The sequence below is a fragment of the Chroicocephalus ridibundus genome, chromosome 3 (assembly GCF_963924245.1).
Source record: "Chroicocephalus ridibundus chromosome 3, bChrRid1.1, whole genome shotgun sequence".
NCBI lineage: Eukaryota > Metazoa > Chordata > Aves > Charadriiformes > Laridae > Chroicocephalus > Chroicocephalus ridibundus.
In genome coordinates, this window is record NC_086286.1 from 80,090,020 (window position 1) to 80,105,034 (window position 15,015).

The 15,015-nt window shown below is 39.0% G+C and overlaps 1 protein-coding gene across 1 annotated transcript; it reads right to left on the minus strand.

Annotated features, from left to right (window-relative positions):
• Nucleotides 1-1,540: 1,540 nt before the first annotated feature.
• On the minus strand, nt 1,541-14,974 carry QRSL1 (glutaminyl-tRNA amidotransferase subunit QRSL1). The gene is made up of 11 exons (XM_063329854.1): nt 14,826-14,974; nt 14,409-14,568; nt 13,149-13,247; nt 11,662-11,758; nt 9,727-9,903; nt 7,329-7,504; nt 7,091-7,203; nt 5,343-5,535; nt 4,828-4,945; nt 2,488-2,693; nt 1,541-1,994 (listed from the first exon to the last, which is right to left on the minus strand). The coding sequence occupies exons 1-11, from the start codon at nt 14,847-14,849 to the stop codon at nt 1,783-1,785; spliced, it is 1,575 nt and encodes a 524-aa protein (XP_063185924.1). The 5' UTR covers nt 14,850-14,974; the 3' UTR covers nt 1,541-1,782.
• Between the last annotated feature and the right edge of the window lie 41 nt (nt 14,975-15,015).

The window sequence follows — 15,015 nt, forward strand, 5'->3', positions numbered from 1 at the left end:
TTTTCCATCGGATTTCTCTTAATATCAGGGGAAGTTTAAAGAGAAAGATTGCCAACCATAAGCAGGCATGTTCCTCTGGGACAGAAGTCGGGCCAGAAGTCAGGCCAGAACTAATTTCCAAGGGAGAGCACAATTCTCCGCCTGTTCTCTTCTGTAACACTCCAAGGCTCCCCACGTCCCTCTGGGAATGCTCTCCACAGTCAGCCTTTTATCTCAAACTCTGGGCAAAAGATACTCACCCTTACTTTTAGAAACAGCGAGTGGCAGGTCTGGCTTTGGGATGCGACTGAATCAAAGAGCAGGTATTCCAAGCATAGGTCCAGGTATTCCAACTTGGACAACGGATAACCTCACCAAGAGCTCTGGTCAGTAAGCTGCTAGAAGACAAGATGCACACAGTGACAGTATGATTAGAGCGTACCTCAATTATTGAACAAGACAACGGTGAAAATAGTCTGTTGGAACCCCCACTAACAGAAAAAGCAAGTTTCCAGAAAACCGTTCTATGAAAAGCCAGATAGCATCAGACTAGAGAAAAAATGTATACCTTGTTTTTTTTAATATTTAAATTAAAATTTTAATTTTACTTCTCAAATTTTAATCATGTGGTATTTTTAACCATGTACCATTTTAATCATGTGGGAAAGGTATTGGAACAGCTCACTTTGAGGTGTGGAAAATTCACCAATTCACTTACAATTTTTAGAAATAAGGTGTTGGGTTTTTTTTTTTTATATAGGTGACAGTATGGTCTAAGATAAGATATAATTGAGGAAGATTCTGTATGTTACCATATTGGACTACATCTCAATCGTTTTCACTGCCTTACATTTTTTACATTTGTGCAAGCTGTAAACGATGACTGAAAGCAAATCTGATGCAAAATCAAACTTACCAACTTACCCCTCATTTTTTTTTTTTTTCAACTTTTGAAAAATGGAAATTACACCATTCAAACAGATTATTAGCTGTTTAGTAGGTCGTCCAGTCTACCAACATTATGGTTTGGAAATTTGATTCACATTACTATTGTGCTGAATGGCCATCCATGAAGGAATAGGTAGCAATTACTCTTATGGAGAGTTACACCGAAGAAGATAAAATGAATACTTACTAAGAAAAAAAATTAAGTGCTGATTATAAAGACCGGTGACAAAGGAAGAAGAAAACAACTACTCAAGGACTAGTAGACATCTTTCCCCAGAAGAGTAATCTGCATGATTTGTAAACCTGGAAGTTATTTCACCTCTTGCATGAGATTGTGAGAAGGGATTTTATTTATTATTTTTTTTAATTAACTATCTATATGTTATTCTCATTTCCTTTTGTATTTATCTGTTGGTGCATGGATCCTTGATACCTTTGTTCCGTTAGAGCTTGTCTGATTGCTCCATTACAAAAGTCTACGCTCCAGAAGGAAACCACCCCTTTGGCAACAATGCAATTTTCACAGGAAAGTTCAGGTCAGTTCTTTAATGGGTCAGAGACCTTACACACCCTCTGGGGATGGAAAAAAGCACTTCCACAGACATAAGATACATAATTTCAACTTGGTGTTTTTAATATCAGTTAGAAATGGTTCTTAATAACAGACATATTTACTTAATGATTCACTTTGCCTTGATTACATAGTAACAAGAGCTGTGACGATTCCATCCTGCATTACTGTATATGGTCTTCTTAAAATGGATTATTATTTCTGCATAAGAGAATTAACTGTAGGGACACATTTCTAGACCATCTCCACAGCCTTCTTGCTTTAGCTGAACAGCAAGTCCCATGTTATGAAAAAGACGCAGATTTCTGATGCTGAAAGACATCGTGGTTGTGCCTCTTCACTTCTTCTAGCTGGATCATTGGGAATTTTACTTGTTTTTCAAACCATTTGGCTACAGTGAGAAGCTGCTTCTCCTGGAATGAACGTCCAATGAACTGAAGCCCAATGGGCAAGCCCCTCTCTGAAAGAGCTGTGGGAACATTTATGGCTGGCAGTCCTGAAAGAAAAAAAGAAAAGATACACATGCAAACACTTACTAATAAACAAATCCACTTGGAGTATTTTTTGTAACAATTCTACTCTTAGAATTGTTTTTATGTAGTAGAAAAAGAGTAGTTAAAAATAATTTCAGTCAGTGAACTAAGGATACTGCCAAGTGATCACAAGAAATGAATCAGAGTGATTTAAGGAGTCAGCATCCTCTGAAAAGACACTCAACTCTCCTAAGAAAGAGATTTTGGTCTCTGGAACTTGAAGGGATTCATCATAGCAGCCCTTATCCAGCTCCCAGGTGCCTCATTTTAAAATCTCGTCTTACATTTCATAGCGTTTCATAAATAAGCTATCCTTATAACAGGTTATTGCTGTTAAGATTACAACACAGAGGGGAAATATCCTGACTCTGAAGAAAAGGTTAAATAGCTGAAGCGAATGGATATTAAAAATGACTAGGCAGGGGAAAACGTAGTTGAATTCCTGTCCCTACTCACCAGCCATGTTTGCAGCCTGTGTTAGGATGTCATCTTGCGTGCTGCGGGTTCTGTTGTCTTCTTTGATGAATTCCCTATATGGTACTGCGTCACTCAGAGTGGTAGGAGTGAGTAAAATATCAACACCGCCCCCGAAAACCTTCAAAAAGTCATTCGCAATGAGACGTCTGACTCTCTGTGCCTTGATAAAGTAATTCTCATAGTTCCTAGAAAGAAATACGGACATGAGGGCCTGAAACTAACTCAAAAAATACAGAACTTAATTTCTTAGTTACTGTAAAAAAGACAAGGCCAGTATTCCTTCCAGTCAAAAGACTAACACTAGTACTTGAGTTTTTGATATGCCAGAAGCTTAGTCATCAAACATGGCGTTTTATGCTCTCATAGCAACGAAGCTGTTAGAGAAGGAAGAGAGGAGGGCATACTGCTGAAGAAAGGTGAAGGGAAAACAAAACCCTAGTTTACAATAACTAACTAAAAATTAAAACAATGCTTTTATGACCTTTCTGAAACTAAACCGTGGATTGAATTTCACTGCAGGGCAGCACAGCAAAGCCTAGGAACAATACGGAACTAAGCAGGCTTGGAAAATAGGCATTAATCATTTAGGATTCAATCCAGCAAGATACTTAAAGCATGTGAAAAAGCCCCATCATCTACGGAGGTCTCCATGTGGTCTATGATCTCTAAACCGTCTCTACGCAATTCTGAAGCAGAAACAAATTAGTCAGTTTTATGTCTACTGTTCCTTTTAACTTCATAATGCAGAACTGGTAAACGTGGAATCCTTAAATTCAGAGAAGTTCAGTTTCAAAAGCAATTGCCACCTAAAACCACAGCTATTCTAAAGAAAAAAAAAAAAGAGGGAGAAGTATTAAAAACTGCTATATGCCAGAGTTTTTTTAGATAACACAACTGAAACTGCCCATAAGCCACTTTGTAAGAGTAATCTAAGGATTTATGTTTCTGAAAAACAGCAATTAAAGTCATTATAATCAATAATAGACATGAGATTCAAGGTAAGAAGTTGTGTCATGGGAATTAGCCTTTTTTCTACAATCATTTCTGAAATCATCCTAGCTGTTAACTTCAGAAAAACAGTAAAAGGAACAAAATGGACCTCAAACAATATTTTAAACTGGAAAGACTATTTTGGGCTTAAATGAAAAAATACTGTTAAATCAAACACATGCTCTCTGTTAATTCTGATACAATGTTGACAAGCTTCCATTGCTTCCTCAACAACCACCTAGTTATTTTACAAATTTCAAAAAAAAAAAAAAAAAGTGCAAAATGCAGTATTTGCAAGAGAGACAGGTGTTTTTTCTCCACTATTTATTCTAAGAATGCTTTCTGAACCCTGGGTTCTGTTCTTCAAAAGTAATTTACTGTGGACAGGAACAGGACTCTCCTGTTCAATCTTGATGGAAGCCAATTGTATATTTCTTCACAGAAGAGTGAACTACCTGAATTTTAAAGCAGCCTTCGGAAATCTGATCGGGACAGTTGTAACCAGAAGGAGCACACTTGGCAGGAATATCGGCATTCCATAAAAGATGATTGTTACATACTGACTGACAACATTCCTGTCTCTGAGAGCAACTAGAAGCCACATGCGATAAATACTCTTGCTGACAGAGGTCTTTCTGTAGCGCACTTGCTTTGAGACTGATTACACGACTAATATTTCTGTTAGTATCTGAACAACTTAAGACATAGAAAAACAGCAGTTTCACTAACATAAATTAGGAATGTTGGATAAGGAGTGAAAACTAGGAAAAAAAAAAAAGTCAAACTGATCCATGCACCAGCTTCTCTACGTGAGCTGGATAAAATCCTGTCTCCTGTAAAGACATCAGCTCAGGATCTTTGCCACAGCACCTTCCTTTCCCTGTATACTGAGGCAAAGAACTGTGGTTAATTTAATTGCCGTATCTTCTGGCTTTCTCTGGAACAGCCTCAGTAGAACGTACCAGCAGTTTTTCTATGCAGTTTTAACGAGATTAGCAGCTACAGAACTTTTAACACTATGACAGTAATGGCTTTAGTATGATTTCAATGGAATACCATAGGATAGATTTTTGCTTAATTTAACTAATAGGTGCCAACAATACTGTGGTAGGAGAAAAAAAAAAAAAGCTCACTGGTAAGACTAAGGGAAAACATTATTTTTCACTATTAACAGTTGACTAGGTATTCTATAGCTAAAGCAATAATAGTAATACAGGTAGCTACTAATATAAGGACAATTTTTTTTTCATGTCATCATGAACGATTCATCACCATTTGCTTAAAATATCGTTAATTTAGCAAATTTGAGTTTCAAGATGTTCTGCTTACTGTTTCAATAAGAAATAGTTTCCTGACAGAATTCTTCCTCTTACAACATCATTAAAGCCTTCTCTTCGTGTTGCAGCATACATACTTTCTGTGGACTTGTTCATGTCAGAACGGTGTCCTGAAAACAAAAACCAATTTGGAAATTAATACTTTTTGTAATCCTTAAGATTTGACAACATTAGGTAACGTTATACATAGTAATAAATAGGCCACTGTTTGCTGCAGTCTGACACGCTCCTATTCTGGAAAAAAACCAAAACACATTCCTGTTTTATTACAGAAATATTGAACAGATTTTAAGCCCAGACACTTTTGTGTCTAGAAATGAAATACATTACAATATCTATTTATTTACTCTTTTTTATTTGGACAGGTTTTTCACTCTATTCCATCTTGGAGAAATAACACCAAACATTCAACCATGACAAGCACCTCTACTAAAACTAATAATTTTTAATGGCATCCAGCAATGTTTCTATTGTCTGAGAAAAAAATAGTTTTTTCAAAGGCCTTACCATATTCCAGTCCATCAAACCTGGCCATATTTGATGCCACTTCTGCTGTGCACAGCACGTGATAGCAGACAATTGAGTAACGAGTGTGTGGTAGACTCACTTCAATTACTTTAGCACCCGCATTCTTAAAGAGGTCGGCAGCCTTTGACCAGAGAGCCAGAATTTCACTAGAAAGCCCTGGTGCATGATATTCCTTAGAGAAAAACAAGAAGGGGAGTGATTTTACATATTGGATTACTTCTAATGGCAACAAAAATGCAAATACTCCTTGCTAAAATACACTGAAACTATTACCTCACCACTATATGATTTAAAGTACTTATTAAAGCTTCTTGCATCTATTAAGTATTATAAAATCCAGCGGTATTAAATTAACAGGATTCAGCCTTCTTAAGAATATTATGTTCATCTCAGTAGGATTAACCCACGTACCACAGACCGTGGAATTTCAACAGTTTCTTCTGAGGAAGAAACTGCCCAGTTGTCCACTTATTTGTCTATTCATGGAGACTACACTGCCCTTTTCTGCAATTCGTAGGTAGAAACTCTTCAGGTTTAAATCCTAAATACTAGGGCTACTGTGAACAGGAAAGATAAAAAGAAGTTACGGCCACAGTGTATCAGTAGCAACTGGCATGAAACAAACAAAACAAGCCACCAAAGAACTACAATCAAGGGGTTGGGAGAAGACTTAGAAAAGCTACGTTCCTGTTTAAAAGGTAAGTTAAAAATATTCCATTCAAATTCTCTATTTTTGAAGATACTTGCGTTAGTTCTAACCCACAATACCAGGCTCATAATACTGTCTGATTTCTGAGTAGCTGTGACCCATGTTTAGTATATGAGTGTATGTGTTTAGGAGAATGTGTAGTAGTAGAAAGCAACTGTCCAAAGGATATGGATAATGAACCAATACCACTATTTTAGATTTATCAAAATCTAACCAGTATGCAGCTACTCTGTTTTCTAGGCATACATTTTTTGCATTTCACAGATCCTGAATAATGAATTGGTCAGTGGACATCTCTGTTTACCAAATTAAATCTTTTGGTATACCTACTCTAGCACAGGGTTAAATACGGAGAATCAAACTAATAAATGTTATTCACATTGTCTCTTTGAAGGCAGAGCCTTTACTAAATTACAATAGGCAATTAAAAATTGGCTGAAGTCCCACAGGTTGTGCCTAAATTACAAGTATGCTTATAGTTACAAACACAATTGAATTGCATGCATCAGAAGCCAGATTACAGTTGTCTTTCAATCCCTATTAGAGCTCTGCAAACCATAACTCCTTGTGCCACTTGATTGCCTTCAAAATTCTGCTTCGTATTAACACAGTGCCATTTAGACAAGTATCTCACAGCACCGCACAAACCAGTACTAACGTCACTGTACGAGAAGGCACTAAACGCAACTTTTTTGAGGTTGTACAGGTGACTGATGAAAGAGTCAGAGAGATCAGACTGATGAAGAAACAGAGAGAACCAAGAACTGAAGTGCCCCGTTTCCCTTGGAACTTCCCGAAAGTGTTTCCCACAACGATGACAGAATGTGCATATGCTCACTCCGAATCGCCTGCACAGACAACAGAGCACATACTGCTCTTTTCCACGAGCTGCTTGTACTGTCTTCTCTGTTTTAAATGGTGAGAAACTGTGAGGGGGTGGGCAAGACACAAATATTTTTTTGTTAGGTGTCCTACTTGCTGTTCCTGTCCACAATTGTTGACAGGATTTAAATGTTACCTTTGGAATTCCTATCGAGAGCTTGCTGACATCAGGCAAACTGGGTAGTTCAAATGGCTTAAAGTTGTCCTGAATTGTGGTAGAGTCTTTAGGATCATGTCCAGCAAGTGAACCTGAAATATGACACGACATATGAAGAACAGAAAAAAGCACACTGGGTAGCCAGAATTCAACTTGTTTTGAGACAATGTTGTAAGCAAAGACATGTTGTATACAAAGACATATGAAGTAGCAATACCTAACACAACTGCTGCGTCATCCACACATCTGGTTAGGATTCCAGGCACATCCATGGAATTCACTAGAGGAATGAGACCATGGCGAGAGATCAGTCCATATGTTGGCTTTAAACCTACTACACCACAGTGAGCAGCAGGGTTTCTGGTAGATCCTCCTGTGTCTGACCCTAAGGCTCTATGGTTTCAAAAGGATTATCATTAGTAAAATAATTCAGAACACTTCCAAATAATAAAAATGCCTTTAAGATGCATGGATTTAAAAACACGTGAATTCTTCCACATTAAAAGTCATAACCCCACAGCCTCAATTTTAGTGTGCTCCCTAGGTGTGCTTTATCTTTTTTCTCTTATTTTTCTTAGGGCCTCTGAATTAGTCATCAGGAGAGCCCACTTCTTTCCACAAAGCAGAGGCAGACAGGCAGAATTTAGGCCATCTGCATGTGGCCCTAAAGATCTACTTCTGCCTTCTCTGTTGGTCTGTTCCAATTCTGTGGACTCCAAAAGATGTGTCTCATATGATTTAGCAGATACATTTCAGACACTGATATCTTATTTATTCAGTAGCCAATACACTCTGAATACAAATCAATAGCAACACAGTACACTTTATGCTCCTAACAATAGGCCATACTTTTCAAAGTCTAGGATGTTTTTCCTGTTTCCAAATTTACAAAGCATAGCATCAGAACTCCCAGTTTAGAGTAGCTTAGGTGTGTTTTTAGAACGTGGTATTTAATTTTTAAGTTGACTTTTTTTTTTTGGTTGTTGTTCTTTCACAGGTGAAAGTTTGTTCTATCTAAACTGAAATGTTTATAAAGAACTGTAATGGAATTGGAAATTCATATTGAAATGAAACTTGCTCTTCCCTTGTTTTGAATAATTTTAATTCAAGCATCGTTAAAAAAAAACAAAAACAAACCAGCTTTCATCCAAATCTTTGCCAAAAATAAATCAAACTTCGGAAGGAAGTATAATTTTTATTGAAGCGGATATGTAACTCTTCCCATAGGAATCTGTTTCTGAGATGGCTCAACCAATTCAATTGACTTTGCTGAAGTGGAAGTTTTTCAAAGCTTTTGTGTTGATATAAAACATCTTCAATTTTGTAGCATTTCTGTACATCCAAATCTCAAATTGAAAAAGACAAAGACTGGCAGCATTCCTGATGCTTGAAAGAAACTAATAGAGTGGATATACAATAGGTTATAGGCAATGAAATAGTTGGATGAAAAATCTCCCTGATCAGACAAAGTGCTGAGCAGTACAAAATAGGAGTTCAGCACACAAAAGATGCCAGACCATATCAGGATCAGGCCAGTCTTGCTCAAGACAAGGACCAGCAGTCCTTGAGAACGGCTGCACTGAGTTCAGTTTCAACAGTATTAAAATATTGAGTAGACTACATCCTAGCAAAGGGCAATGAGATGAAGAGAAGGATCATTAAAAAAAAAAAGAATAAAATAAATTGAGTTTTGTATATAAAAACATTGTATTTGTTTTACAAAAAGCTGTAATCAACATTAGCAAAAAAGTCTGTGCGTAAACAAGGACACAGTAACTAAGGAGCATTCTTGAACGTCTTCCAGTTAAGAGCACAACTGAAACCATCTTCTATAAAATGTGCTCCACTATGTAGCTCTAAAAACCTACATAAAATGAAAGGTGTAAAGCTTTAAGGATCAGATTTTTTTTTAACAGTTGGGTGGGGAAGACACAGACAACTGATTTGCTAAATAGTGTGTTGTTATTCTGTGCAGGTAATAATAGTTGTAAAAAGAAAAAAATATTATTTTGGCTTGTTTAAATACCTTTAAAATAAAAAAAAAAAAACCACCACAACACAAAAACCTAAAACTGTCTTCTAACTTTTTAAAACAGACAAGTTTGTAAGTATCTGTGTATCCTTTTGTTAAGTCAGGGATTTGAAAGCTTTCAGATTCCGAATCTCGTGTATTATTACATAACTCTGCTACAGAAACAAAGGAGGGGAGGAAAAATTCTTCCCATTTGCTGAATTACATTTAAAGCAGGTATTTGTGTAACACACTGAGGAAGAGGATGCATCACAAACTCCATGTTAATTTTAAGAGAGTACGTGGGAATAACAATAAAACTCTCATTCCTTTACTGCCATTATAATTTTATTTCACAAAGTGTAAAGTGGTCACATCAGTATGCTGAATAACACTCAAAATGAACAAGCCTAAATGTGCCTACATAGATTGATTCTGGCTTCATGATATGCCACACAGAAACTAGGGATGCTGAAATAAGTTCTTGCATGCCAGTGCAAATATCCCTCACATTTCAAAATAGATATTAAGAAAACTATAAAATTAAAACCTTGCATCATATTTTGAGACATTTAATAAAAAACAATTTTAAAAAGCCTCTTACGCAAAACATGTGAAAGATGACACAGCAGCCGCACTGCCTCCTGAGCTCCCTCCTGCTATTACCCAGTTAGACTCTTCGTCCTCAGAATGCGATTTTGAGACAGATTTTTCCTTGTACTGTCTTGAATAACTCCAGGGATTTCTGACTGGTCCAAACACCCCATCCGTACTCCCAGATCTGAGATAAGTCAGATAGGACAAATACAGACAGAAGTGACAGACGACACACTGCATTCACCAAGTTTTTTTCTTTATCCAATTCTTCATGCTTCAACCTAGCAAATTCAATTTCAACACAAAAGGACTGATGTACATAAACCCCTGTGGTATCAACTTCGACAATGTTACACAGAGCTGTAAAGTTTATAGATCTTCACCCCTTTCCGACACACAACCTGAACTCTCTTTCTAACTTCTGTTAATGCCACTGAAAAGAATGTAATCACAAAACCATAAAACTGATTTAAGCTACGTAACAGTAAAGCTGCAGGTCTGCTTCAAAACAAAGGTCTTCTGGTTTCCTAACCCTGCATTTGGAAAAGGCAAAAGAAGATGACCAGAATCTTGTGGAAAACCATGCTGCTAGAGAGAGAGGGGAAAAGCCCCGCACTTTTCTGTAAATAACACACTATTACTCACTCTGTAGCCCTCTCCTGAGGCCACAGTTAGCTGGTTCAGAGTGCCAGACTGGCTTCTCAGAAACTGGTTTTAGTCAGCTTGTGGTCACCTAAGTGAGAGCTGCCACCAGAAGCAAGGGCAGGAGTACTTTTCTCCTTCCTCACAACCTCTACCCCATGTTCCCCCTGACGCCACGGTGCCAGTGTTATCAGCCAAATCATCAGACAGAGCAGGCAGTTGACACAGCAGTTGAAAACTAACCTTATTGAGACATCATTACTTTTGAGCTGGATCAGCTCCCTGATCAAGCTCATGGTGCAGCCACGTTGCTGATAGCACAAGAGACCATGCAAACACACACCAGAGATGAGAGGCCAGCAGTGGGAGAAGCCTTTTTAGGAGTATCCTGTGCTTTAATGAGCTTAGACAAGTTGTGATACTGCACAATCAGTTTTTTCCATGCTTTTTCCCTGCTCTTCCTCTAAAGAGTGTCTCTTCAACACAGAAATTACTTTATCCAATACAGCCAAAGTATTTCCACCCCATCCATGTGAATTCCCAATCAAATCTCTGTCTTCAGTTTATGTAAAATAAAAACAAAACCAAAACACAACACTTATCGTTTCTTATATGTAACTGAAGTCCCAGACATTCCTTTCCAGAACCCACCAGTTGTAGTGACAGAGACGCCCATCCATAATGGCCCAATGCTATTCCCTGCTATAGCTTGGCTGCCTTCACTGATTTGCTGGAGAATTAATTTGTGAGAGCATTTCCCAACATGCTCCTGACAAAAAATCATCAACACTAGCTTAGGCAATTTAAAGTGCTGCTCCAGATTAGCCTGTTTACAGCAAATCAGCCAGTACTCGTACAGATTACTCCAGTGGCTGAACGGCAGAGGCAGTGACTGCCATTGGGGGCATGACAATAATTAGCTAAGGGCAAAAACCACCAGTAAAGAGAGAGAAAAAGGCAGCAATTAACTGGTGTTTTAACCAATTCTACTAACACACTACTGGATCTGGAAGAAGTCAACTCACCCTTTGCCTTCTGCAAAGGCTATACCACCTCCTTCTCCTCAAACACAACTATAGTCAAACACTACGTTCATAAAACTCAGCATGTATATAATTTACACAACAGTATAAATCCTCAGTGACAAACTGATGCAGCTCTGTATACACTTCACAGGTAAGTATTCATTATTTTCTAACCTCACAGAAAGAGGAGTTAACGATTACAGGTAGATCGGAACAGACGGTGTGTACTCTATTTAATGTGCAATCACACATTAAAAATAATAAACATCACTCACCCCATTGCAAATTCATCTAGGTTTGTTTTTCCTAAAAGCACAGCTCCCTGATCCAGTAACTTCTGAACTACTGTAGCATTGTAAGGAGAAATATAACCTGAAAACAATGAGAACAATTAAGATAGTGATTGGTGAGATACAGCTGTTGTCATTATTTGTGCGTAAGAATTGCCAGTTCACAGTGCCATATTTTTGCTTCAAGATAATATGAGGAATTTACAAAATCTAGCAAAAGTAAACCAAATGCTGTTTTGTTTGCAATGTCTTTTTTTTTTTCCCTCCAAAACTTTCAACACAATAATTTCTAGAGTGTGGAGCTAAGACTTCACATAAACAAGTTACCACAAGGGTTGCAAATTACTGCATTCAGCCAATTTGCAGGAACTGTCTAAAATTAGAAGAAATGAGAAACAGCTCTTTACAGAGAAGCGCTAAGCTATCTTGAGTTATCTCCCATTGCCATGAGATATAGAAGCATATGGTTAACCACAAGCTGAAATACTACCTGGCTATCCTGTGATCAAATGTGTGCACCCTTGACCACTTAGACCTTACGTAAATCATGATGAGAACCATGACACTTACACGAGATCCCTAGATAGCAACCTTTCGTGAATATTGACAGAGGTTTCTCCACCCCCACCCTCAACAGGAATAACGAGGACAACATCACTCCTAATACTCAGCCATGACATTCCAGTCAACCACAGCAGCTCTGAGAACATGCTTTAAGGAAAAGCATCTCAACTAATACAACACTTTTTTAAATGGCAAACTCATATTTTGTCTTCTTCTACTATTAAAAAAACCGATAATCAGATTAGCATTCTGCTAATTTAATTGAGCCATCTTCCACAAAACTTTTCAGGTTTTGTGCAGAATAAAAGAGATAAGGAAAGTTTTCTACTTTTTCTTTTACTATGAAAACATTCTAACACCTTGAAAATGTCCATGGCATGTTAATAGAAACAATGAGCTTAGGAAATTTAAAATATTAAAAAAGCCCTATAGAATGTGTCTGTATATCAGGAACATAGAGAAAATAAATGTCTAGTCTTCCTATGGCCATATGAAAAAATACTTAAGTCAACAATTATCAACAAAACAAAACAAAAAAAACAGACTGTCTTTGCATTTTGCTAGACAGAACAGCAGCAAACAGCTCTCCTGTGGACCTAAAAGTACCACGAAGCAAAATGTGAACTACAGACCAATTCTATTTTAGCATATGGAGTATAATAAACATCGCATTGTTAAAAGCATGTAACTATATGAATAGAGGAGATAATGTGCTTACACAAGAAACAGATGCATCTGTAATGCCAGATGAGCTTGGCAGAAGAAATTAGATAAACATATTTTCTCAAATGAGTTCAGCTCATTTTTTGAAAATAGATTTCTGGAAGACTCCACTCCATAAACCTTCTAAAGAGAAGAGCAAGAGCTCTGAAATGAGATCTGATTTTACATTAAAAGCTCTACTGTACCTTTTAGCATGTTTGATGCACATGTTGTCTCAATGCCAGCTGTATTAAAGTTGTCTTTTACTGCAATAGGAATTCCATCTAAAACACCCAGTGGCTGACCTGCATTAGAAATTATTGCAAAGACAACAGAGATTAAAGCAAAGCGTGCTATACATATAGTCTTCTTATCAATTACAATTTATTTTACCTGTCCCTTCGGGTGTTTTTTGGAAGTAAGGATGCTATCCACTTCGCATTTTAATGGTTGTCTATTACATTTTCAACAACAATCTTCCATTCTAACTCTAGTATTGAGCATTCTACCTAGCCCAGACCTGACCCCACAGATCTGCAAATGTATCTAAGCCTGAAAGACAGGCAGCTGCTTTCATGTAGGTTAGTTATCCCAAAGGAGTGCTCACCTCTTCAAAAATGACTACGTAATGCTTATTTGAGCCATAGATGCTGACTAAATCTACTCCATCCCTAGGCTGGGAGACATAAATTCTGCCTACGTGACATACACAGTAGCTATGATCTAAAAAAAATTACTGAAGCAGGGAAAATCTTCCCTAGATGATCAATTATCCACCATCTAGAAAAAAATTAAAATAAAATCACAACACCTATGTCAGGAAGAAAACACTCTGGCTGGCAATTTTCTTAAGCTGTCAGAGGACAGCAAGTGTCACCCAGGACGGAAAACAAGTACCCTATTAGGTGAAAGTTTCCCTTTTCTGTCTTCTGGGAAACACAAAGAAAAAGGAGAATGCTCAGCCTCTAAATGCAGGTAACAGGGTTTAATGCTGTTCTGTTCACCAACAAATAACTGCAACTAATGAAGTTGCTCTACTTTCATTTGCTTTCTTAATTTAAAACCTGACAGGCTGAGCCAGATGTCTGTCCACCTCAGCCAACAGGCCTGCAAAAGACCACTGCATCCTCCTGATCGTGGTAACCATTGGCCACCAATTTAAAATAAACTGCTGAGGGAAGGAGGAGGCAACCTGTAGCAGTGCTGTTGAAGAAGCACAGAGCCTGTTTAACCTGCAGTAACTCCCTGGTTTGGTCTAGATCTTTGACTTCTGAAGTGAATACACTGCCGAGTGCCAAGCATGTACCCACCAGCATGCACCCACTGATGTCTTGTCCACAACCCTCAGCCCCCAACAGTCTGCCGAATACACTTACTTTAAAAAGAAAATTTGCTTCATCTAACACAAAGGGCTCCTCCGCAACAGTCCTTTTAAAGGACCTGACACCAAGTACGCGCGAACATACCTCTTTTGTACCTTTTCTCTGACTCTTCAGCCTGCTTCAGAGCTGCTTCCTCCGCTACAGTAATGTAAGCATTAAGAAACCTGGTGCTTTTGATGAGGGCAAGGCACCTCTGGCAGAGCTCCGTGGGGGTGACATGGCCTTCCTTCAACGCCGACGACACCTGAAAGCGCCAAACCAGCTGACACATCCCGCTGCGGGGCGTTCAGGGGCTACAGTGCTATCCCCGACGCCGTTTCGGGACGGGCTCCCCCCCGGTCCTTGCCGCGCCCGGTCCCCCGCCGCCCTAGGGATGGTGGACGCGAAGGGGACGCGGCGGTAGGCCCGCTCGCTCCGCCGGTCACCTTGCGAGCCCGCCCCCCTCCTCGTCGTGCCCTCCCGGCACCGCGGCGGTTCGCAGGGAGGGCTGACACGGCTCACCTCTCGGAGGGAGGCGCGCAGCATGGCGAACCCCCACACTCCCCGCCGCCTCACGCCCGCCGGTCCGCCGCGACCCTTCTCCTGGGACGCCGGCTGGGCGCCGCCATCTTGCCGCAACACCCAGCGGCGCCATTGGCCGGGCCAGCAAGAAGGCGGCCCCCCATTGGCCGCGGGTGCCGCCGGGGCGAAG

Coding starts and splice junctions, on each gene's coding strand:
- QRSL1 (XM_063329854.1), bottom strand. CDS start 14,849: ATGCTGCGCGCCTCCCTCCGAGAG. Junction 7,505..9,726: donor TCATCTTTCACATGTTTTGC/GTAAGAGGCTTT, acceptor TTGAAACCATAG/AGCCTTAGGGTCAGACACAG. Junction 7,204..7,328: donor TGACGCAGCAGTTGTGTTAG/GTATTGCTACTT, acceptor GTCATATTTCAG/GTTCACTTGCTGGACATGAT.